We start from the raw sequence: 26,358 nt of genomic DNA on the forward strand, positions 1-26,358 counted from the left end.
GTCAGTCTGAATTTTAAAAAGCCCCCTTTCTGCACAGACTGAGGTAGAGAGAGATAAGAGCAAGGTCAGACACACACAGAAGAAGGAATAACTGAGTGCTGCAAACATCAGTGCTGCAGGTTTGTATAAAAATTGATCACACTGTCATTTCATAGCTTCTACCATCAAATCTTTCTGATCTCCGGTTTGTGTCTAACCCCGTCTGGTCCCAGGTCCACCTCAGTCCAGCAGGCTCTCTCTTGGCCGGAGGGGGCTCACTGTCCCGGGACGTAGGGCCAGCTGATGGAGCTCCCCGAAAGCTGCATGTCTCGGATCAGCGTCTCGATGGGCGTCTTGCCCACCAGGCGCATGAAGAAGAGCTGTGAGATGAGGTTGGCGGGCACGGCGCGCAGGGCCGGCAGGCGGAGCAGCAGCCTCCCAAAGCGCTGCGGCTGGTTGGGGTACTGCAGCCGCTCATACTCGGTCAGGGCCACCTGGGCCTTCTCCTGCAGGGACTCCACGTGGGCCGGGTCTGTCAGGCCGCATGCATCTGCAGGGGCGAGAAGAAACGGCGTCAGGGAGGTGTGACCGGAAGAAACTCTCTCTCAGAACTATGGAAAATGTTTGGAAAACCTATTTGGAAGTCCACTTTGGGCTACACCTTGGGACAGGGTCGGGCCTTCAGTGATCTTTAACTGTTTCTTTGACCCTATGTTGATTCTGTAGCTCTTCCACTCAAGTCACCGTTAAGGTGAAAGAAGTGATTAGAAGTGACTATTCAGTACAGGGCAATTACAACATTACATTTAGGGGGAGGGGTGAATATGTTAATTCATTTGTCCAGATTGAGCAAGCCTACAGCTCGCTATGATCGGCGAACCTACCTGGTGAGAAGAGCGCGATGGCTTTGAGGCAGCTGTACTCAGCCGTGTCCACCTGCAGCCTGGTCAGCTTGTCCACCTGGTCCTGGAAGACCCTGACCTGGTCCATGAAGGACACCACACGCTCCGCGGACATGGGGGAAGAGTGGAACCCGGCAGCGGCCAACAGAGGAGCCATGTGGAGGGGCAGCGCGGACTGGGCGGCGTTGAGGATGAACAGCTCGCTCCAGCTGAGCCGCAGGAGCGCCACCTGTTGAGCAGAACAGAACATTACGTCACATCTTCACAGCTCATTTTGGTAACTTCACGTAACCAGCTGAGACTCGACCCCAAGCCTCCCAAACTCCATCAGAGGGAAGTCTTGGTGTAGGAGGACAAGACCGGATTTCTGACAGACTGACCTGCTCGGAGACGGGCAGCTCTGGGAAGTATGGAATGTTCCTGGCCCACTCGATGGTGCTGAAGAGCAGCCGGGCCGCCAGCTCACAGATGTTATCGATCCCCATGACGGAGGCCCCGCTGGCAGACGTCTGCATTTGCACCTGGCTGTAGGGGGTGCTGTAACGGCTGCTGGGGTAGGGCTCGGCGCGCAGGAGCTGGGAGATGAGCTCCGACACCGGCTGACCATTGAAGTAGTCGCCCCCGACGTGGCCCGGCCCCGTGCCGCCCCCCACGCTGCCCACTAGGGAGGTGGGGCTGATTCCTGGGTGGGTCGGAGGGATGCGACCTCTCTGCACAGCTGTAGGAGGAGGAAAAGAAGAGATTAAAGCATGTTTACAACAGAGCTCAGAACGAAAGTGAGGATACAGTAGATTTTGATTTTAGCCGCATGCGTACTTGAAACAATGTTTTCTTTATATTGTTTACGTTATGGACGTTGGATTAACAACATTAACAACAATTTGATATCTATGAACATTTTATGTGCAGGTATGTCACTGGTAGGGATGTTATGACAATTTCCCTCCATTTGAGAGTATATAATGCAAACAATTATATATATAAAAATGTAAAACATTTTGAGTAGATTCAGTCTCAAAGATTAGATAATTCTTTAATTGACTAGGTATTATAATGCTAAATAGACATATTTGTGAATGACATTGAATAGGTTTTTACCAAAAAGTGAACGTTACTGTTTAGAAGGAATCTCTTACCAAGAACGACTCTGAATACAGTAATATGGCTCTAACTTGGGCTTATGTTTTGTTCAGTGGGTATGCTGAGTTTGATTCAATAATCAAAATCTAGACTTCTGTTTCGCCCGTGCTTAATCAACACAATATCCACATACCACCACTGTGACTTTGGTTTTGACTCATCAGCCTCACCTGTCAACATTTCAATCCAGAGTAAATGTTCGTGCCAGTCATGCACGGGGCAAAAGCACGCTCATTGTGACAGAAATATGACGATCGCACCACATTTGATTTCGGCATTATGTGGTTTGGATTGTTGGAAACTGTTGTGTGGCTGCGAGTGTAGGAAGATATTTGTTGGGTGTGTGTGGATAATATTTGATGTGGGTATGTTTGTCTCGTTGTGACAAACGTGTACATGATATGTCAATAAAGTATTTTTTTTACCATCCTTCATTTATTCACGTGGCTGTGAAATTATATCAAAGAAATTCATCTTCCACAGGAAATAGACCACCGTTCCATACCTTCCTTGCGCATGCCGACACGGAAGCATTTCTTCAGACGACAGTATTGACACTGGTTGCGGTGATGCTGGTCGATTTGGCATTCTCGGTTTGATCTGCACGCAGGAGGAAATAACAAGGCACAGCTTTGAGACAAAGAACAAAGGAGCTCTCAGAGCACGGGTTTTGGTGTTGTTATAACGTGGAGGAACCAGGATGATCTAACTGTTGCAGAATGTTTTCAGAGGAATGTCTTGAAAAGCGTTGGATCTGTGTGCTTCCCCATGCCACTTCGCCTCACAAATGCCGCCCTCGCTCAGCCTCACTCATGTCTTCTTCTCTCTCTCTCTCTCTCTCTCTTTCTCTCTCTCTCTCTCTCTCTCTCTCCACGGCCCTTTCCCGGTGACACCTATGATGAGTGAACTGTGTGAGCTGGTGTGGCTGAGCAGCTATCAAGGCTGTGACCTTTGTAAATCATCAGCCCCACACGCCCTTGTTGCCCTTGTTGCCATTTAGAGCGGGGAAGCTGGGATAACATTTAAGGTTTGAGGGTGAGACAACAACCAAACTCCACAACACATTCTGTTCGGGGTGCGATTGTGAAAGGAAACCTCTTCGCTTCTTTATGTCGAGGCCAACAACAACAAAAAAAACAAAACAAAACTGTGTTGTTTTGTTCCCCTCAGTCAACAATAACAGGAATGTTGACCTTTTATGGCAAAGCATCCTCACATGGCTGGCCTTCAGGGGTATTCAGCTTTTGTCTTTGTCAAGGCTGTTTGTGAGACACATGCAATGGCGAGAGTGTATCAAAATAGAGGCCGTTGTTGGGCGAGAAATGAAGAAACGGAAAATGTTATCTCCTTCTCCTTTACACACAAACCTCCCCGGCGAACAGGCAAAACACAGCTATCCTTGTCCTGGCGAAACCATAAAACACACACGTGTAGCGCTGCTGGTGACACGCAGTGTTGTTTAACCCTATCTCTGCCATGCCAGATCATTATTAAACAGTCAAAGCGACGCCCGGTGTGCTTACCTGCAAGAGTAGTTGAGGTTCCTCCGGATGCTCCTCTTGAAGAAGCTCTTGCAGCCCTCGCAGGTGAACACGCCGTAGTGCTTCCCGCTGGACTTATCGCCACAAACCGCGCAGTCCACCACGCAGCCCTTGTCCTCGTCGCCCACGTCCACATCGCTGCCGCCGGCCCGGGGCGAGCTCCCCTCCTCGTCCCGCTTCAGATAGACCTTCTCGCCCCCAAGTCCGTTGGTGTCCCCGTTGGGGTTGCCCCATCCCCCGCTCACCATGGCCATATTACCAGAGACCCCCAGGCGAGCGTGTTAAACATACACGCACACACACACACACACACACACACACACACACTTTTATTCACGTGTTCCACTATACTGTCAAGGTGTATGGTTGACCGCTATGATCCCAGGGGAAATGTCATTGCAGGTTTTCTGTCAGTGAATGACCCGGAGGTCTTTGTGAGGACTTTTCCTCACTCCTTGGTCCTCTTCTCTTTCCTCTCACCTCTCCCACCCACCCCCCTGTCTTTTTTCTGCTCTAATTTAACCTCAAAGCTCAAACGGCTCCTGAGGTTTGAAGGCGGGAGGGGAAAAAGCGAGGAGGAAAAGAAAAAAACTTCAGAGACCCATAGAGTGGTTCAAAGTTCAGGCAGGAGAAAAGGGCGCAGCCTGCCCTTTCACAGGAAACTATAAATTATACTTTGACTCGCGTCTCTCTCTCTCCCTCCCTTTCTCTCTATTTCTCTCTCCCTCTCTTCTCCTGGAAGACGAAAAACACCTCATCTACCACTAAGCCGGGTGAAGAGTGCGAAAACACAGTACCTCTCAAAGTGAAGGAAACGTCCTCTCTCTCTCTTACTCTCTCTCTCTCCCTCCCTCTCTCTCGCGCTCTGAGCACACTACTTTCTCTCAAAAGGGCAAGTAGGAGGGAAAAAAAAAAAAAACACCACCACTCTCCTTCAGGCAGGGTTAAACTGCCCTGCCCTCTTCCACAACTTTTAAACTAGTCCAACCTGTTCCTGCTGCGAAGAAGCGTTCTCTGCTGATCTGAGAAGGTTCCAGCCCAGACTCACCCTTGACTTGCTGAGGCTGTTAAAAGAAAAAGAAGGAAAAAAAACAAAAAACTAAAACAAGCCAATACCTCTCTCTGGAATTTCTCATACGTATGAGCTACCAGCAAAAAAAGCTGTTGAGGGATCTACCTGCATGTGTCTCTTTCTTCTTCTTAAAGGAGGCTAGCACAATGATTTTTCTATATTCTGCTCTTTCTACACGTCTAGGTTTTTTTTTTTTTTTTTTTAGGGCTCAGGAGGACCTCGGTGGTCCGACAAGACCAAAAAAACAAAACAGATCTGGAAAGTCCTGAGACGGTTTCCAGGCTCGGAATATAAGAACTCCTCTCTCTCTCTCTCTCTCTCTCTCTCTCTCTCTCGCTCTCTCCAGGGATCAAAGTTCACCCAACGAGTCCCCCGGTTCCTCTTGTGAAACGGTCGTCCGGTCCCAGTTCCTCCAACTCCAGTTTGCGTCTGCCGAGTTGTGTACGGGCGGGGCCTTTCGGTCAGGAGTGCCGCTCCGCCGGCAAAGCTTGACAAAGTCTGGTCTCTTGTTTTGTCAGTGCTTGTCCATCCAGCAGTAACAACCGGAGGCCTCAGCGCCCTCTCTGCATTCCCTGTCAGCGAGTCAGGGTGTACTGTTGCAGCCTTTACTCCTCCGCTCGCCCCCTTTTTTCCCTCCTTACTCCTGGCCCCAGCAGGAATAAATTAGGCAAACAAGCACAGGAAAAACACGGTCACAGAACCCTAGTGAAAGCCAGACGCTGCTGTGTGGAGAGCAGCGGCACAGATAGCCTGTTCTGCTCCTCTTTCCTCTTTCCTCTTTCCTCTCTCTCTCTCTCTCTCTCTCTCTCTCTCTCTCTCTCTCTCTCTCTCTTTCTCTCTCCCCCTCTCTCTCCCTCCCTCCTTTGGCCTAGAGAGAGAGTGAGCGTGTGTCTGTGTGCTCAGGGATTTGACACTGCTATTCAAGCCCTGCGGTTGCCATGGCACTGGCTGCCTTATAAGGCCAGCGGAGTCAAAGAGCACAGAGAGTGGGCTGCTGCCGCGCACACATACGCACACACACACACACACACACACACACAGACAAGCACACGGATGCAGAAAGAATGCCGTACTGCCTTGCGTGCTCCCCTCTGTAAGCCCTGACCCCAGGCCGGCACTGGGGAGCAAGGGAGTCATAACCCATGACGCGGCCGTACTGTAGGACAAAGCGCGGCCTCAGGCCGACACTGCAGCGCACGGCAGGGCTCCTCTCTCTCCGCTCTCTCTCTCATCTCTCTGGGTCTCATGTTCTCCACTCGGCTCTAATTCAAAGGACTCTCTCCGACTTTGTTGACCCAATAATAAGAGGGAGGGACTGATGTTGTGGAGCAGCTTGTCAAAAGGTTATATGATGCTCCGGGCCCCTCATTTTATCCCGCCCGCCGACGCCGCTCACCAATCCCGGTGTTTGCACTCTGCATTCTGAAAAAACAAAAAAACAAATAACGCCTCGGAAAAACACCCGTCCAAGCGCTCCTAATTCAAAGATAGTTTGACATAGGTTCAAGATAGTTGGCGCATAAGTGTAATAATGGACAAACGTGAGCCACAACTCTGCTATCTGTAGTGTGTGCAGATTGGCTGTGAAGTGCTCCTTGTCGAGCGGCAGCGCAACTTTGTCCGACGTTGTCACGATGTTGTTGTCGTTTGAAGGCCTGCTTGGAAATTGAGGACAAAATTGACAATTGGAGCCTGCGGCGAAGGATTCCAGCGGCCTCCAAAGCCAAGAAAACTGAACACAGGAGGTATTCAAGGCCCCTGGAACGTCTGCCTTTCTCAAAGACCTTCTATGTGTTAAAACTTGTTTGTTCATCACATGCTTTTGAAGAAATTCCCCAAAGTATGACAAACCATTTTGGCCATGTAGATCAAAAGCGGCGTTTCTTTTACCTAATGGTTGTATAGTAGAGCAGTATTTCCAGTATTTTCTATGTTTTAGACGTAAGGGAAAAATGTCAGTCCTGGAAGCGATGAGCATAAGGTAACTTAACCCATATATGTCACAGCGAGACTTCTTGTGCTTGGATAGCCCCTTTGTTTGGTTAAGGGTGGCCAAGCTAAGCTGCTGTAAATTGAATTAGTCCTTTCCTTTAATCCCCTCTGTATGTGTATTAGCAGGGGTTGGGGAATTGGAAGGATGTTTCTTGTTAAACTTGTTAAATAGTGTCCGGAAGACGTTAGAATCATTCATGTTTCCATTTCTGGTTTGATAACACAGGGAATCTCTAAAGTATTTTCAGTACTGACAGTTAACTTAATCTAAATTTGAGCTGTCCTAGTGAGGAAAAAATAGGAATAAAAATGATTTTTAGTCATCTGACACCCCCCGCCCCACACCACACACACACACACACGAGCGCACAAATACGTAATATATATATGTAATATATATGAAATATCATCAAACTGGAAAAAACTAATTTTTGTAAGAACACAATACTAATAAAACTACACCCAAGTCTGATGCAAACTGAGGTAAATAATATCTACTTATTCTACTGTTATTAACCATCATTACAACTTATTCTGATATTTTGGGTAAAACTTGGTTGAAGAGCATTGGGCATTCCTCGCATCCAGCATACCTTTTTGTGTGCAAGTGCATCTTTACAGTGTGTGTCTGTGTGTGTGTGTATGTGTGTGTGTGTGTGTGTGTGCATGGTGTCACAATGAAATGCTTATGCTGGTGTGCATTAGTGAGAGAGAGTGTGTGTGATTCTGTGTGTGTGCGTAAGTGTGTGTGTATGTGTATGTGTGTGTGTGTGTGGGCGCGCGCGCGCGCGTGCGTATATTCACTGCTCTTTGAACCGCAGGTCAGGAATGCAGCCTCGGCATGCAGTCGGCAGTGTTGGGTTGTGTGTACACTCTCAGTGTGCGCTATAGCTGCACTACCTGCGCACATGGAACTCAGAACCGCATTCGTATCACACACACGAGTGCATCCCCTCGCCCGTGAAAATACACACATGCTTGCTTGTCTGTCATGTGCAAAAAAAACAAGGCAACTCTTCTCACACCTGTTATCAAACTAAGTTTCCTGTGTATGTATTTCATACAAGTGGAAAGTGATCGGCTGGTGATTTTGGTTCCTGTGACCTTGGCAACTATTCAGAAAATGAGACATGCGGTATGACGAACGCCCCGTCCAGCCAACCAGGACTTTCTGAAATGCTTTCTCACTTAGTGTCTGAGTCAGGATATCATATCAGAGCTTCAGGATAAAATATTTGCAGAAATGTATCTAATAATTCACCTTACATGGGTATTTCACCCACCTGGAACTAAAACTCAATCCGAAACACGGGTTGGGATATCGAGTTGAAATCTCTTTGTCTTAATTGACAAACTCACTCGATAGAAATCGGTGACACATTCTTGCCTCCGTGTCGGTGATCTCGTTCCAAGAACTGGCGTAGCTTGAAAAGCGCAGAGGAATTTGACAAGCGGGGTTAAATTTCAACCATGTTTTGGACTAACGCGAGCGCATGACTCCCTGCTCCTTTCTCATTAGCCCCGGCGCCCTTTGGCCCAGAGGCCAGAGAAGAAGTCATTTTGGTCCACCCTCTCTCTTGCTCTCGCTCTCTCTCTCTCTCTCTCTCTCTCTCTCTCTCTCTCTCTCTCTCTCTCTCTCTCTCTCTCTTCTGTTCTTCACCCCCGCCTGACGCCCACTCTCTCTCATTCAACTCATTGCTCTCACTCTGCCCCGTGTTGCCCAATGGGGAATATCTGCGCATGTGTGAGAGTGTGAGTGGGCGCTCCGGGGCCTTTGACCTCTCCTGAATGATGGAGCTATATAAAATAAACAAGGTAGTGGAACCTGCCGAGGAGAAACATCTGCTGGGGGTGAACAGAGCCCGCACACACGCTGTCCGATCAATACTGCCTCCCCCACCCCTGCACCTCTGCACCTCTACACCCCTACAACCCGCCACCGCCCCATTCCATTCCCTTGGCCGGCAAAGACCTGCTGTAGATGGTGGGATTCCCACTGGCTTGTTTGGTGTGTTCTTGTCATTCAAATTAGCCCTTTTATGGACATAGCGAACAAGACACTCACCCATTGTCCACAGAGGGGTTAATGGATGTTTTTACGGTGCTTTTTGCTTTGTTTCATCTTATTGCGATCGCTTGGAAGATGCGATACATAGCTGAGCTTAACGGACGTTATATTCTGAGCGGATTTAAAGTGAATTGTAATGTAACGCCTGCTAGAGATGGTTGAGATCACTTTTTAGATTGTTTTCAGATATGAAAAGTGGTGTTTAAAGGTTAGGGTACGGCAGAGTGACTCCTTTGTCTAACCTCCCAAATCTTTTGAGGCAGGGCAACGCTCCTGGTAGTCACAACAAATTTGATGATGTTGCCGATCAGCAGTGTCACGCTCCTTTTTAAGTGTGTTCCCAATCTGTTACTCTCTGGTTGTGGCTTCTGTCAGTGGTGAGTCGTTGCCTGTTGGTCGACTTAGGATGAGAGCAAACTAACCTAATCAGCTAAATAAAGGCTTGTCAAATCCTAACAGGATTACCACCAGGCCCCGCCCCCTCGCCATCTTTTCCCCCCTAAACATCTTATTGCTGTAATCTACTGCTCATGAGCTGAAGAGCTCAGTGACCTCATTAGCTTAGTTGTTTGCCAAGGTTATTTTATCCCGGAGCTGAACATGATCTTTGACTTGTCAGGCACACACCGGAATAGGCATCCTTGAATGCCAACACCATTTGAACTATATAGGCTATTACAGGGCAGCATTAGGCATTCATGGAAATCAGAAAGCTGTCTACGTCTTACCTTTGTCTAGGAACATTGTCAAGTCAAGGCCAGTGTTTTGCCAGTGGATGGGATATCAGCACTGAATCTTTTTTAAACTATACTTTTTGTGGCCATCTAGACCAAGTGTGGCTTTGAAGCACACAACACAGTAACAAGGTTCCACTCCTTACGTAAAGATAGTTGCTGGTGGCCGGAGGTGGCGGCCTGCCGCTCGGGGTTGTTGGGTGTCACTAAGCCATTAAGTAAGTGGGTGAGAGCACAATGCCACTTTGATATCGCGTTTGATTGAGGTCAAATCTCTTTCATGCTCTTCAGACCCGGCGGAGTCCGCGCTGACCTTTGCGGAGGCGTCCGCTCGTTTCTTTCTGTGAGAGGGCTCAGGATGGCGGTGTCAGGTCAAAGCGGTTGTGTTCCGGGGCCCACAGAAAAGAAAGGAGATGTGGAGACAGGAGGGATGAGAGGGATGAGATAAGAGCGCTTGTGACAGGGTAGAGCCAAAAAGCTCTGAGAAGAAAATAATTTGGATGGCAGCCATTGCACCGACTGTGATCTCTTTATAGAGCGTACATGGGGCCAATTTATTCAAATGAGAAACGGATGCAGGGAGTAAATGAGTTGACCTCAGACCCCTGGGTCACTGCCTCCAACCCTGCCCTGTGTGTGTGTGTGTGTGTGTGTGTGTGTATGTGTGTGTGTGTGTGTCTGTGTGTGTTACTGTGCCCACCCCCAAAGTGATTGACAGCCACTGTCATTGTCCGATAAAGGTTTGGCAATTTTTCCCAGGCAGTGAATTACTCTAAGATCTTGCCCGACAGAACAGCCGGAAACCCGTGCTCTTTGAAAGCCTCCGCACCTGAAACTGCCCCAGGCTTTATATTTAGAAAAACAAACCATTCATATTAACCTAGTAGGCAATTTCTAGGACACTGTGTTTGACTTTCATATCTTATTTGCCCATTAGTGCTGCATAAAAAAAAATTCAGCGCACATTTCCAACACAATTATTATTTGCTTGTGGATTGCGATGGCGAAGGTCAGATTACACTTTTCACACAAAACTTTCATTGAGAGGCATATTTTTCGGTAGAGTCAAGGTTAAAGTAAGCTTTCCAAATTCAATAGACAGCATCACACACAGCGGCTCAATATTTTCTCACCATACAGTCCCCCACAAAAACATTAACACGCGGCTTGACGTGAATGTGGAAGTATTATTATTATTGGAAAACACCACTACCCATGTGTGTTTGTGTGTGTGCGTGACTCCACTTTATGACACAATTCTTTGGAGAGCATCGACCGGGGAGTCACAACAATCAAGTTCCGTGTTTTCCGCTAAAATCCGGAGCTGAATTCAGGGCACGTAGTGAAGAGAAGCACAGGGTGGGGGGGTTAGCAGGGAGTGGGGAGTGGGCCTTCTTCAGTGACCTCTGCTCGGGAAAGGGCAGGCTCAGGCAGGAGTCGGGGCGTCAGGCGCTCAGCACCTAGTCTGGCCTCCTGAACCCTCCATTCAGAGGCTAACACAACGGCCAGGCTCCACTGTGACCCCGTGGGTGTGACACTCAACCTTTGCCTTAACCTCCTGACCGCCGGTCACAGCTGCAGATGACCGGCTAGGACAGGTCAGAGTAGAGGGGGGGGGCGAGAAAAGGGGATGGAGATGATAGGGCGTGATGGAGGAGGGGAAATTATAGCGCTGGAGATGGGAATGGAGACGGATGAAGGATGGAGGGAGCGGGGGGCAGACGTTATGAGAGAGAGACGATGGGAGATAATCGGGGCTCTTCTAAGGGAAAGACAAAGGCGAAGAGATGGGGAAAACTGTTGGAGTGCGCTGCCGGACAAGCTGTCCGTCTCTGCTACGCGCCGGCCTTTGTCCCGGCCCCATCCCCCTTCTCGGCACATTGTCTGCGGGAGTAGGTTTATGGAACAGAGCCGTGCGAGAAAAGGGACATGTGCGTTCTCGGGGTCATGCCCGAGGTCCTCGGTACATTCAGTCCTTGTCTTCAGCCTATACATTCATTAAGGCATGAAAGCTATTTTTCCCACATGAGGAGAACGTGTCCTTTGGTAAATGGGTCACACTGTGGGATTGATGCTTCTATTTGCCGGTTTGGAGTCTATTGAGTTATTGCTGATGTAAAAATTGTGGGAAGGCAGGCTTGAGTAACTCTTGGCATTTTGTTTTTGTGATTTCACCCTTTCGCCTTTATTGCAAACCTGGATGACCACACTTGAAGGTTGATCAGTGCGTCTTTATACACATATCTACATCCAGCGGACACTTTCATATTGAGGATACTTTCTCTAGACTTTGAAGAACAGCTATTCCGGTGCGGCACGGATTGGAAGGTGCGTCGTAATAATGGCAGAAACGCTCATCATCGTACAATCACAGAATAGTCTCTTCTCTCCTACACTCCAAAGCCTCCAGTGTCTCCTTCAAGGCTCCGATCTGACTCTGGTGACTTTCAGACATGGCCGCCATCTTCTGCTCCAGCCTCCATACCTGCTCCCGGTATCTCCTCCGAGTGTTTCTGTGCGCGCTCACGGCTTTTCTGAAACACAGCACGCGCCAGCCAAGATACAATGAACCTCCATGACGACAGTTCACGGGTCTCAAAAGAAAATATATCGCCCAAAATTTGACGAGTTTTCCTTGTGAGACGCACCTGTGAGCATGTGCCAGTCGAGCGATGTGCTCTTCGCTGTCCTTCCTGGGCGAGGCGCTGTCCTGGAGAGCCGTGTCCAAGGACTCACGCACCAGACACAGCCTCTTCCGCAGCCCTCGCTCTCTGAGACCAAACAGCCACAATAGAGAATAGAGAATAGAGGATGCCATAGTCACCTATTCAGCATTACGTAGGCGTAGTTTTGGTAACAATACAAACAGGCCACAACCTATAATGCTTTCCTGTCTATCCTTGTCTATTCAATTCGGCAGGGCACTTCACCGATGGTTGTTAAAAGTGATCCTCTATGTATTTGAGGTCAGTCAAAGGGGAGGACAAAGTAAAACAATTTGCAGTTGGTGATGCAGACTGCAAATTGTTTTGCTTTGGCTGCTTTGCTTTGTCTTGCTTTTTATTCCAGTTCTCGGATCTGCACAACTCTCTCAATTTTCATCTTCAACTTCTTTCGGTACTAGGAAGAACTAGGAGCCTTTTGTATATGCCTGTAATCTTTCCTTAGCAACACCATGAAGCACAGCAACAGAAAACTGCAATGATCCCTATTCTGCTGTAACCTCCACTGGACTCCTACACTTGTCAGAGCCATGACTGCGAACTCCATAACTATTTAAGTATTATTTAAGTTAACACGAGAACTCTAATTTGGCTTCAACACTTGCATAATCTAGACACTCGCTGCATTCTTGTTATACTAGCCCCTTAATTATAACATCGCTGAAACTGTCTTAGGGCTGTGCTATGAACATTATTTTTCAATTAAAAATTAGTCCACACCTTTGAAAAACAGTCTGGAGCTCTCCCAGACTGGGATGATGCCGAGGACAAGCGGTGTTCACATCACGGGGCAGGTCAACATTCTCAGTAGGTGTCTGAAACACAACATAGAGTTAGAACCTATATATATATATATATATATATATATATATATATATATATTCCAATCAACTTCAAGTGACGTCAGCGAGTTTAAGGAGGTTGTAGTAAGTTTTGTGACTACGCTAGCAGACAACATCGTTCCCACGGGGAAAGTTTGGAGATTTCCAAACCAGAAATCGTGGGTTGATAAATCCATCCGCTGCGCTCTGAATGCTCTCACGGCCGCTTACAATGACGGTCTTGTATCCGGAAATATGGACAATTACAAAGCGGCGTCGTACAATCTGTGGAGGGCGGTGAAGGACACTAAATGGGCGTACAGAGAGACTGTGGAGCTACAGATGGAGCGGGGAGACACAAGACGCTTGTGGCAGGGGCTGCGGACTATTAAGAATTACAACAGCAGCTCCTCCCCAGCCACGAGTGTGGACGCCTCCCTAGCCGACCAACTGAACTCCTTTTATGCGCGGTTCGAGTCTGGCAACAGCACTGCTAGCTCGCCGGCTAATTGGAGTTACACCGCTGGGGATGAGCGCGCACTCTCAGTGTCCATGCACGAGGTCAGGAGGGCTCTGATGCGTGTGAACACCAGGAAATCTGCGGGCCCAGATGGCATATCTGGACGAGTACTGAAGACCTGTGCTAACCAGCTAGCTCCGGTGTTCACTACAATATTCAACATCTCCCTGGCTGAATCAGTGGTCCCGTCCTGCTTCAAGAGGTCCACCGTCGTTCCTGTCCCGAAGATCACCTCTCCTGCCTGCCTGAATGACTACCGTCCGGTGGCTCTCACCTCGGTGGTCATGAAGTGTTTCGAGAGGCTGATTAAGGATTATATCTGCGCCTCCCTCCCCCGCACCTTGGACCCGTTGCAGTTTGCGTACCGGCAGAACAGATCCACGGATGACTCGGTCTCCCAGGTACTGCACACCATGCTCACGCATCTGGATGGCCAGAAGGGGGCCTATGTGAGAATGCTGTTCATTGATTATAGTTCATCCCCACCAGACTGGCTGTCAAGCTGAAGGAGCTCGGACTGAATGCTCTGCTGTGTGCCTGGATCCTGGACTTCCTCACAGCCCGCCCCCAGGTGGTCAGGGTGGGGAAGCACATGTCAAGCTCCCTCACCCTGAATACAGGATCCCCCCAGGATTGCGTCCTCAGCCCCCTACTGTACTCCCTGTACACACATGACTGTGTGGCCAGGTCCAGCTCCAAAACCATCATAAAGTTTGCTGATGACACCGTTGTCGTGGGCCTGATCACCGACTGCGACGAGAAGGCCTACCGCGAGGAGGTGGCTGACCTGTCACTCTGGTGCCAGGACAACAGCCTCCACCTGAACGTCAGCAAAACTAAGGAGCTGATTGTGGACTTTAGGCGAGGATCACAATCGAGGACGAACGCGCCCTTGGTGATTAATGGGACTTCTGTTGACAGGGTGAGCAGCTTCAAATACCTGGGAGTCCACATCACAGAGGACTTAACATGGATTGTATATACAACACTCTGGTGAGAAAGGCGAGGCAGCGTCTTTACCACCTCAGGCAGCTGAGGAAATTCCAGGTCTCGGTGAGGATCCTCAAGTCCTTCTACTCTGGAGCAGTGGAGAGCATCCTGACAGGCAACATTACTGCCTGGTTTGGGAGCTGTACTGCCAAGACAGGCGGGCCCTGCAGAGGGTGGTGCGTTCAGCTAAACGTGCCACTGGAACTGCCCTCCCCCCCTTGCAGGAGTTATACACCAGGAGAGCCCGCAGGATCATGAAGGATCCTCACCACCCCAACAACGGACTGTTCCAGCTGCTGCGGTCAGGCAAGCGCCTCCGCAGTCACACAGAGAGAACAGAGAGACTGAGACAGAGTTTCTTCCCTCAAGCCATTAGAACTGTCAACGCTGACCTCACCAGGGGTCCTCACTGAGCCACACAAATAGGCTCCACTACCTTACTGTACTATTATGTAGCATACTGTACCGCATACTGTGTCACTGTTCAGGGTTGTTCGTGATGCCGTATTGCTGCGCCGTACTGTTGTATACTGTGCTGTATTATCCCAAACACTACCTCACTTTATTCACATGCCACTTTAATGCACATATCTGTATATACATAATTGCCTATTCCATATACATAAGCATATTCCCTCTATCTATTCCATTTTATTTCATTTTATTTTATTGTATTTTATTTTATTCTATATATTTTAATTTTTATTCTATAAGTATTCAACTTACTGTATTACGTTTTAGGAGTCAGTTAGTTGGTCTTTTAGAAATCATTTTTTTCCTAGGACATATTGTGTGTTTTCACCGGGTGCGTTGCATTACATTTCACTGCATATATGTATGAAAGTATGTATATGTATGTGACGAATAAACCTCTTGAATCTTGAATCTTGATATATATATATATATATACTATATGCACACACATCGCTCAGCCACATTAAAAGCACTGACAGGTGAAGTGAATAAGATTGATCATCTTGTTCCAATAGCACCTCTCAAGGGTGGGATATATCAGGTAACAAGTAAACAGTCAGTTCTTGAAGTTGATGTGTTGGAAGCAGGATAAATTGGCAAGCGTAAGGATCTGAGACAGGGTCCAAATTGTGATGGTTAGACTACTGGGTCAGAGCATCTCAAAAAAGGCAGGTCTTGTGGGGTGTTCCTGGTATGCAGTGAGTAGTACCTACCAAAAGTGGTCCAAGAAAGGACAACAGGTGAACCGGCAACAGGGTCATGGGTGCCCAAGGCGATGGGTGTGGGGAGGGAAGTCTAGCCCATCTGGTCTGACGGAAGAGCCACAGAAGAGCTATTGCAGCATAAATTACTGAAAAAGTTAATGCTGGCTATGAAAGAAAGGTGTCAGAACACACAGTGCATCACAGCTCGCTGTCCACCACTGAAAGCTTCTACAATGGGTACGTGAGCATCAGAACTGGATCATGGAGCAATGGAAAAAGGTGACCTGGCTGATGAATCATGTTTTCTTTTACATCATGTGGATGGCCAGGTGCGTGTACGTCATTTACCTGGAGAAGAGATGGCACCAGGATGCATTATGGGAAGAAGGCAAGCCGGCGGAGGCAGAATGATGCTCTGGGCAATGTTCTGCTGGGAAACCTTGGGTCATGGCATTCATGTGGATGTTTCTTTGTACACGTACTACCTTCCTAAACATTGTTGCAGAGCAAGTACACCCTTTCATAGCAACGATATTCCCAGATGACAGTGGGCTCTTTCAGCAGGATAATGCACCTGCCACACTGGAAAAAATGTTCCAAAATGGTTTGAGGAACATGACAAAGAGATTTCCAAATTCCCAAGATCGCAATCTGATGGAGCATCTGTTCGATGTGCTGGAACAACAAGCCTGATCCATGGGGGCCCACCTCGCAACTTACAGGACTTAAAGGATCTGTTGCTTACATCTTGATGCCAGATACCACAGGACACCTTCAGAGGTCTTGTGGAGTCTATGCCTCCACGGGTCAGAGCTGTTATGGTGGCACAAGGGGGAGCTACACAATATTAGGCAGGTGGTTCTAATGTTGTGGCTGATCAGTATATACAGTATATATATATATATATATATATATATACATATTCTACATTAATTGAACGTCTCTGTTCCTAAAATATTTGATGCTGCTTCTCAAGTCTGGGAGCAAAGAAGAACCTGTGTTCTAAAAATAGCATTATAAAAGATAAACAGATATTTCAAAACAAATCTACTCTGCTGTTTCTAACTACAATTCCCGTATTGCATCAGAATGTGTCTTTATCAATGTTATATAGTGTACACAAGTCAAGTCTGCTTCCATAGAAACCTGCGCTGCAACTATTGTTATATGGCACAAAACCTATGTAAAAATAAATAAATAATAGATAGATAGATAGATAGATAGATATAATAATAATAAATCAACTCTTGGCCCTCTTGAAATTTCTTAATATCACACTTTGGTGAAGTTGAAAATAGCACTTATCTGAAAGCTTTATGCAGTGCATCATTACTAAAAGTTAATTCTATAACTTTTTGTTAACTGATTAACTGACCATCTGATTAATCGTTTCATCTCTATTAGTAACTTGCTTCCTGGTATTCGTAGGAAGTAAAAATCGTCACTTTGCAACTCGTGTCAGTAATATTTCCGGTCATTGAACTGTCCGGTGCTCCAACATCCAGAGGGTTTCTGCATCTCCTGCTATGTTTATGATTGACTTGCTTTGATGAGGCGAATTTCAATACAAAAAGGAATCACCCAAAAGTGAATATTTTAGCGTGAAAGTTTGTCCCAAAATATCTGCCATGAGAAGGTGTGAATATGATCTTCAGTGTGCTGGTGTGGCAAGAAGGTCTGCAGAAGACCTTGTGGAACTAAAATACTCTCATTGGCCTAGAGGGATTCTGCTTTGGTGGATGTTTGATTTCCCGCGAGAGGCAGCCAGATTTGAATCGGGTCTGCTGCACTAGACCCACCTCCTGCTCCCTTGTGCCCGGGTCACCTACTCTTGCACACTTTAATGCGACTGTGTAATGTGTGAAGGTGACAGGGTTCGGTGCGGTTGCAGGCCGAACCTGTTGTTCAGCCTTGCGGCTCTGGAGCTCCGCCTGAGGACTTTCAGAGAGCAGAGCTCCAGCTGCATCCCGGTCCATCAAATACCGGTCCGTAAGTCCCTGCTGTTCCTCTGTGTGGCACATCACATCTTGCAGCCCTGGCAGCTCCTGCTGGACACATGTTTTGAATGTTTATACAGACATTGTCACTTGGCAAAGTTATCAGAAAAAAAAAGTTAGCAGAAATGCTTTTCTCCAATTCTGCGGTGACCCGAGTTATACCTGATAGTATAGTAGTATTTTCATTGTCAGAAATATTATCCATTTCAGAGAGGCTTGGCTAGATACTTCACACCATCACAAGAGTGGTAATCCCTCATCATGTCCATTTTGCAGTTCAACTACTCGCATCAGGCAAACTGATAGACAGTAGGTGTCTTGCTTGTATGATAACAAGCCTTCAGGGAAGAACACACGGATGTAAAGGATTAAGAGAACCGGGTGAGGTATGATTTATACCACCTGTTTATTCTTAATTAAATTTGCTTGCATTAACCTAAAGGGGCAATAACCTTTGGGGTCATAAAGCAAGTGCACCAGTGTCTTCCTGTTACTGGAAATATGTCCATGACCTGCCATCAAAGAGCCATCCAGCACAGTTCTCAAAGTGTGGGGCCCGACCCCTAGGGGGGTGCAGAGGTACTACAGGGTGAGCACAGGAGGGACTGAGGGCACAGTATGTTATAGAGCAGAGCTAATTTATTTATAGCTGAAGGAAAGCATGTTCTTCATTGTGTTATTTTAACAAATGGAGTTCAATACAATGTATTTTGTCACTTGTTGTTTTTAATTATGGACAAAAAATGTGTTTACTGTGGTAAGGGTTGGGGGTGGTGGTGAAAGTTTTTCTACTCCGGGAGGAGGGGCCGGACTAAACAACATCACAACTATTACATAATTGCTTGATCACAATTACTCGAGCATATCGCAATTATTTTGTAAAATTTTTAGATTCTTCAATTATTTATGTCCAAATTTTGTGGGGATTTTGAGACAATGTTAGAAACGTCACATTAAATTTAATGTAAAGGCAATTTAAGTGTCTAGACAAATTATTTTTTGGGTAGCTTTTAAATTCATGGAAATCATTGCCAAATACTCATTGATCAACATTTAAACATTTGTTTGCTTCCAAATTAGTTTTGCATTAATATAAAACAAATATTAATCCTATACGTGCAGTACATCACGGTTGGCTTCAATAGAATTAGAACTGCCCCCCATCTGAGTAACTCAACAAACGAATCATTTAAAAGAAAGAGGAATAAATACCAACTGTCCGTGAAGAAACTGCAGACAATGTAAAGTGGTTAAAAATATATTTCTGCAGCCTGAAAAAAAAGTACACACGATGACCAATAAAAAGTTTGTTTTTTTTGTAGTCCCAATCTTATTTTATTCCATCTTCCGACGTTTACATGAAACAAAAAAAAATTCCCACATCGAGAGTTCCGGTGCATCCCAGTGTGGTGTCTCACACGAGTTTGGAGAACGGCAACAAAAGTTGGAACAAACATTTAAATGAGGCCTTGTAGATCGAATATGAAGCGAAGATTCGGCAACCTGATTGCTTATTCCTCTCCTCAAATTTGTTAAGAAGCAGATTCTAGTGTACTGATAAGATAAAATCAGTGAAACTGTACAGTGAAATACAATGTGTGTGTGTGTGCGTGTGTGTTTGTGTTTGTGTGCGTGTGTGTGTGTTTGTGTGTGTGTGTGTGTGTGTGTGTGTGTGTGTGTGTGTTGAAGATTCTTCTTCACAATATATTAACTAAATAATTCTAGCGCATAACAGGTCCCCTTTAAGTCTGGTAGCAGTAATTTCCTTGATTGCATGTACCGCTTATCTGATTTGTAAGACCCAGAGCAAGAGCCGACCTGAACGTACGTACAGTAGCTGCACTTGAGTCATCCAAAGAAAAGCAGTGATGCCTGCAAGGCAGAGCTCAGAGGTATCTGCTTAGCTTGTGCCCAGGAATGACATCTCACACACTCAAAATAAGCTTTATTGGGCTTTGGGTGGCTTAAAAAATCTGGTCTCTGGTTTAAAAATTCAAAATACACAGCGTTGTTTTGAACGTGTGTGGTTTTCAAGGTATCTTCAGAACAGGTGGAGAGAGGAGTGGTTTCTATGTGAGAAGTGTATGGTTAAATAGCTTTTTAGGCAGTGGTCTTTTATCCTGTGAGTTTTCAAGCAAAGAACTAAAGTTTGGTTGGAACTTCAACCCTGGTTTGTTTTGGTCAGTTTATGATAGACTACTGCCCCCTCTAGTCTAAATGACACATTCTAAATTTAATACACTATTATCTTCGAGTAATTAATGTCCCATAAAACTAAGGTATTATAGAGGGGGTTTTTTTTACGCCTGGAGGTATTGAAGTCCATTATAAACATTATCATTAAGTCATTTGAATAATAACAATTCTTCACAGAACTTCGTAGCTCATCATAAAAATGTTGCCACTTCCATTTTAAGTGCAGAGAATACTCCTACTCCTCCCACTACTTATTTTTAATCTCAGTGAATTGTCCATTGCATAAGTTGGATAACTCCATTTGAGATCTACTATTAATGTATATATATATTTCACTACAAGGTGATCACTTATGGAGATCTGGAAGTGATTTTTTATGGAGCATATCGTTATATAAACAGGTATATACTGTATATATAAACCTTACCATGCCAGTGAGAAGCTCATGGAGCATGACAGGCTTCTCTGTCCTGGTGTCACAGAGGTCAGCATTGTCTTTGCTTTTAAATCCCCCTCTTGGCTCCAGCAGCGTTCCAGACTCAGGGCTCAGTTTACCCTCTCCGCCAGGTGCAGGTTTTGGGAGACAAGCAGCTGCACAGTCCCTCTTTAGCCTTTCAATGTGCTGACGGAGGGCGGCCTCTCGCCCCGCTAACTCTGACCTGCTGATAGTGATAGGGAATGATTTATTAAAACAAAAGGTGAAAATAGCATTGTCCATGATATATCATATATTATATTTATTAAAATATTCCACCTATGGGAATTTCATCTGTGATGTTGGAGCGTTCCAGGTTTTTTCTACAAACTGTACTCAAAATTTGCCGTCCAAATCCATTCTTGATTATTTGTTTTTGTCCATCTGATGTGATCCACTTTACAAAAGTTACCTCTGTCCAGTGGGAGTCTCCCTTCCCCCCCCCATGGTGCCCCCTGCTGTTGAGAAGGACGTGGACGCTTCATCAGTCTCAGGGTTTCTGACGTGACACGTCGGATAATCAGGCTGCTGCCGGTCACTGACTGGCTCTGAACAGAGAATAAACTCACTATGACATCATGTTTAAAGCATGCCTGTTTTTTTGTGAGCTTGTAATGTGTGTGTAAAGTTATAAACGGTTAAAGATACTCCAGCACCTGTTGAATCCCTCCAGAGTTCAATGCTTTGCTGTTTCTTCCCCTCGTAAAGTGACAGCAACTCCGTGTATGCTTCTTCACACTCCTTGCTGCCAACCAGAACAACGAGATTCAAAAGTTGGTCGGCCGAAAAAGATTAAAACATGATTTTACATCACGTGTTTGCAACAAGTATGTACCAGTAATCCAGAGCCATCTGCAAGTCAGAGCTGTCCTCAGTCGCACAGATCTGCTCCGACTCTCCATTCCTGTGCTCCAGAGCCGCGGTCAGACGTTCGTTCCTCGCCCTCAGCCTCTCGATGCATCTGTTGGCAGGGAGCAATGAGCTTGAGTAAAACCTGGTAATAGTGTTTACACTGCAGTATGTTTGATGACTGATATCATCATTCGTCGTTGTTGATTTTCTTCATGACAAACGGGGTAAAAGTATTTTCATTCCATCCAAACTATATGCTTGGTCCTAGAAGTTTGGGCCTCTTGATTGGTTCTAGTATATGTGTCATCAAAACTGTCCGTATCAAGAGTGTTACTAATACTGTACATATTGGTTATCAGCTCTTAGCTTATAATTCACACCCCCCCCCCCCCCCCCCCGCCCCAACATTTCTGTATCTAAGTATGGTGTGGTTTGAGCAGCCACATCAGACCTGGATCTAGGTTAATTGTGGATCCCGGATCAGAGTGGCTGCATAACTGTTGCTCACTGGTTGGTCTAACGAGCAGCGGGTAAAACCCCCATCCCCACACTCACTCAGGAGAGGAGCCCCTGTCATGACACAGGTCTATCTGCTCCTGGGACTATTCCAATTAGCCCACTCTCTACAATAAACTGTGTGTCTGAAACCCAGTTGTCCCCAGTGTCTCTGTGCCGGAGGTCCCTGAAAATGCCACATGGGTGGCGTGGGGTAGGGAAAACTGCCACACTAACAATTACCCAAGAACCATCTTACTCAAACATCACCTTTTCTCCTGTCTGTACTCTGATTGAGGCCTTGGTGAAGCAACATTTTTTCAGTGACCAGTACAACCAACGAATATCCTGAAACGGCTGTCAGCTTACCTCCGCAACCTCTCTGTCTCCCTGCTATGGCTGTCCCCGAGACTGGGAGAGGAAAAGGGAGAGGGGCTGCCTGTTGAGGCCGCTGGAGAAACATCTCTGTCAATGGACGGAGCCGTGAAGGCTCTGTTGGGCCTCCTGAGGAGCAATGGAGAACCAGGGAAGATAGGCAAGGCCAGCTCTGGACTTAGGGGCCGTGCCTTGGAAGTGCCGCAGGAGCCTGACCTCCAGGCCTTATGGAGACCCTCCAACTGGAAGAAAAATGGAAGGAAACTGGTCAAATAAGTGAACTTGAACATTATGAATCAAAGCACTTAAACATAGACCCTGGCACTGTAAATGTAACCTTCTTCCATAGATCGCTCATCTCTTCTTCCACCCGGCGGACAGCAGGTGGAACCTCCTGGTTTTGGTGACACTTTTCGGTAGGCGGGGATGATGGGCATGAAATTCCAAACTCTCTTTCCATCTCATCCAGTATCTGCAATGTTTATAAAAGTAACAAGGCAGGGGTAATGGCAGGTGAATTAAAATTCATCAGGAGACGCAACCAACTTGCCAAACAATTCAAACATTTGTAAGAAGTATAGTAAGACAAACACGACAAACTGTCATCGAGGAAACACATGTAGGCCTATTGTACTGGGTTTTGTGTCCACACCTGAGAGGCTTGAGCCGTGGTTGCTCTGGCTGCAGTGAGGTGCTTGGTCTGTGTGATCTTATCGGAGACCGTGATGGGAGCAGCCCACGTGCGTCTCCAGCTGATGGAGTTCTCCACCACTGACAGAGCGCCCTGCAGTGCACACCACACCCGACGACTGTCCTCTAGAGGGCCGGAAACACAGGGGTTAATACAATTCAGTTCATTACAACGACATTAACTTTCAAAACAGATGGCGAAACAATAGTTTCTGTGCAAATAGGGATGGGTCTGGGTCTCTCAAAAAAGCTTCAGGAACAAACAACAGATACAATTTAATCCACTGGATTGTCATCATTGGAAATGCAAAATAAAGAGTATGTGCCATGGGTACAGCTTGCTCTGCAGCTACTGTACATTTAATAGAAATCATACACTTATATGTTGCTGTGTCTCCAAAAAAAGGTTCCCTTATCCCGTCTAAGAGTAAAACTTTAAAATTATAAGGTAGTGGTTTTGTTTGGAAACACAATATTGTTTTTGGTCTGGTGGGTAATGGGTAATGGGGGGGGGGGACCCATCCCATGAGCACAATGCTGCATAAATAACACAGTATCCCAAGACTGAGGGACTCTGATGAAATAAGACGTCGGGTTGTGGAGTGCTCCAACCTTGCTTGGAGAGCGGAGGCTTAGATTTAGTGCTGGCGGCGATGCGCTTCTCCTGGCTGATTAGCCTGCGGGGCCACAGACCTGACATCAGGGGTCTGGACTGTCTCTGCGGTTTAAAGTCCTCTGGTTCACTGCAGGAGAACAGAGGCAACACATTTCCCCCACCCTTAATAACCACTGCAAGCGTTTGATTGGATCCATGCAACATTTACGGAGACAAGCGCTCATATTTAAAGTGATGATTGTGAAAAAAAGCAAGGCTTTATTTTGACACATAAATCAACACACCTAGGCGCCTTTAATTTCACAATTTTCTTGTTTAGCTCCGCGATGGAGGTGAGCAGGGAGCCCATCTCGGCCTGACACTGGGCCAGCTCTGCTGCAGAGGGATCGGGGTAGACTGCAAATCCTGCACCGGCATGGCCGAGGTTCTGGATCTGGGGTGTGGTCGGAATCGAGACATCCACGCCAAACCGCGTCCCGGCATCAGGACCCTCACAGCAAGAAAGTTGGGAATCCTGCGGGTGGAGGTGAAAATTTGGCCATAAGAGGTTTGAATCACCCCCCAACTGATGTAGAAGTCAGGAGGGTGATGTAGGAGAGTAATCAAACAACGTAATTAAGCAGAAAACAAGGTTGAGCTGACAACTTGTTATTGGCTTTATGCTTTAAACTCAACGCTCTGCTGTGAAGAAAAGTTTGAGACTAAATATGTGGGGGATTCAAGCAATGCGGTGTCGGGCCACATGGAATCTGTTTTGCTTCATGACACGTAGGTTTTTGTCTAACGCCTCAACGGCCATTGTTTTGAACAGCGGAAAAGCAGGAAACAGAAACATCCGGAGAGCAAAGTTCCTGTTCCTGAACCTTTTTTGAGAGACCCAGACCCATCCCTATTTGCACAGACAAAATAAACATCACATCGTGGAATTTGTGTTTTATTCCATAGCCACTGCCGGCAAACATATACAATTCTATCCACTATATCTATTCTATAACTTTGTTATTCTAACTTTTTATAGATATCACAAGACCTTTGGTACAGGGTGCTTAATCAAATGCCGGTGATCAAAAAATCTCATATAAAGAGATTAAATATGATATTAAATCATATTTAAGGTATTTTTAGTGGTCTGAATTTACCATCTATCAAATATTGAAACCACAACATATAAAACATCACCAACACCCCAACATCAGAATTAATAACAGAAATCTCTGATATTCGACTTGAGCACATTGCTCAGGAGTAATCTCCTTCCCCAGGTGATACAACACTTAGTAGTAGGCCTCTGCAAAAAATACATTTTCCTGCACAAAAACCCCATGATTTATGATATGATTTACAATAGCTACGTACCTCCATGCCCCAGCTCTCTCCGATAACGTTGGTTCGATAACCCTGTCGAGATTCTGAGATTAAACACTGAAAGAAAAAGTCGTACAGTTGCTGTTATCCCTTCATTTGGTGTAATAATACCTTCCAATAGTTCCCCAGTCTCCCCTCCAGTCCACTGGCAGTCCGTCTGCCTGAGAATCCTGTCCCGTCTGCACTTCTCCCTCCCTCCCTCCCTCCCTCTCACCCTCTCTCCCTCCCTATTGCTATCCATCCATCTTGCTCTCAACTCATCAGTGGATGCGCTCTTGATGTCTCACGAGTGTTTGTTCACAGGTCTCCAGGATGACATATGGGGATTTGTAGCATTGTGAACCAAATATAGAATGTGGAAAACCACAACATCCCCACTCGAAATGCCTCCGCAATATACTGTAACTCTTCCAACCTTTTAAGGTTATGTACCTGTTCCAACAGAGACACATTTCTTTTGGAAAAAAATGTACCTTTTTAATGTATAATATGCAGTGTGGTATGAAGAGGAAGAGAATGATGGTGCTTTTTTTTTGCGTCTCCGTATGAACAGGCATGACAAATCCTTCCACCAGATCAGGAGACACATCAGTCACAAACAATCTCAAATCAACCAACCAATTGTTCTTTGCATTGTGTCTCCCCTGAGAGAGATAATAAATAAAAACCAATGATGTCAGTGACATACAATCCAAACAGCTTGACTAAACACACAAGTATTGAAACCAGGTTCAGAAAGTAAAATTACTTTCCGGGATTTTGAGTCAACCGTGTGGATTTGCTCAGTGGTACAACCCAGAGGTTAAACTACAGTATATAAGTGACATCAGGATGAGTGCGTGGGTGGGGCAAAAACATGGAAGGACTTTCATTATCTGGACCGGGAATTTTTCCGCCTCTTACTAATTATATACAGTAGGATACAATATATGTTATACATAAACAGGTACTCCTCACTTAACGACTTACATGTTTAACGACCGTTCGACCAGCTCTCTGACCAGTCTGTATCGTACGCTGCATACAATACCATGGCATCTCAGCGTCAAGCATCTCATCACGCATCACCCTTTATATACTATATACACGATATATACTATATACATCTCATCTCATGGCCGTTCTTAGTCTCAGTCTCGTTCCCGCAGTATTCACTACACTAGAGTTCACAATGGCCACGCCCCCTTACCATGAAACGAGTCCTCGCTTACCGACCAATTCACTTAAGGTGATTTGTTTTAAAAACACGGGTAAAATCACGTGAAAAATAGGCGATTGACTCCATTCCCATTGCCAATAGATGAGTATGCACACGTGTGTGTGTGTATATATATATATATATATACATATACAGATACGACGATGATAAAAAATGAATTATATTATATTATATTATAGCATGCTAGATATAATTGAATATTATTTATATATATATATAAATATAAATAATATTCAATTATATCTATATCTATATCTATATCTATATCTATATATATATATATATATATATAAATGATATTCAAATATATCTGGCATTCTATTATAGTTTCTTGATGAATTAAATGTGTTGATAAAGAAGGAGTGACCGCTGACGCTGACTTGAGTAAAATAATAGATTTATTACAAAAGAACAGCAT

General features: G+C 45.9%; 2 protein-coding genes across 2 annotated transcripts in view; both read right to left on the reverse strand.

The window, feature by feature from the left end:
- LOC307234651 (nuclear receptor subfamily 2 group F member 6-like) overlaps nt 1-5,292 on the reverse strand; it is a 6,665-nt gene extending 1,373 nt beyond the window's left edge. The window contains exons 1-5 of the mRNA XM_080006486.1: nt 3,545-5,292; nt 2,527-2,621; nt 1,262-1,599; nt 864-1,110; nt 1-529 (exon numbers count right to left, since the gene is read on the reverse strand). The exon at nt 1-529 is cut by the window's left edge and continues 1,373 nt beyond it. Coding sequence (XP_079862612.1) covers nt 255-529; nt 864-1,110; nt 1,262-1,599; nt 2,527-2,621; nt 3,545-3,816 — 1,227 coding nt within the window. The 5' untranslated portion in view covers nt 3,817-5,292 and the 3' untranslated portion in view covers nt 1-254. The remainder of the gene's footprint in view (nt 530-863; nt 1,111-1,261; nt 1,600-2,526; nt 2,622-3,544) is intronic.
- A 5,072-nt stretch (nt 5,293-10,364) lies between these two features.
- Nucleotides 10,365-24,888, reverse strand: ushbp1 (Usher syndrome 1C binding protein 1). Its single transcript, XM_080001561.1, has 15 exons — nt 24,833-24,888; nt 24,713-24,754; nt 23,641-23,870; nt 23,353-23,483; nt 22,703-22,866; nt 22,388-22,522; nt 22,045-22,292; nt 21,164-21,289; nt 20,985-21,073; nt 20,741-20,876; nt 20,281-20,515; nt 17,559-17,708; nt 12,872-12,966; nt 12,077-12,199; nt 10,365-11,962 (listed from the first exon to the last, which is right to left on the reverse strand). Exons 2-15 carry the CDS (start codon nt 24,716-24,718, stop codon nt 11,797-11,799), a joined length of 2,034 nt encoding a protein of 677 aa, XP_079857687.1. The 5' UTR covers nt 24,719-24,754; nt 24,833-24,888; the 3' UTR covers nt 10,365-11,796.
- Nucleotides 24,889-26,358: the final 1,470 nt, after the last annotated feature.

Source organism: Zeus faber (genome assembly GCF_960531495.2).
Source record: "Zeus faber genome assembly, chromosome: 1".
NCBI classification, from domain to species: Eukaryota; Metazoa; Chordata; class Actinopteri; order Zeiformes; family Zeidae; genus Zeus; species Zeus faber.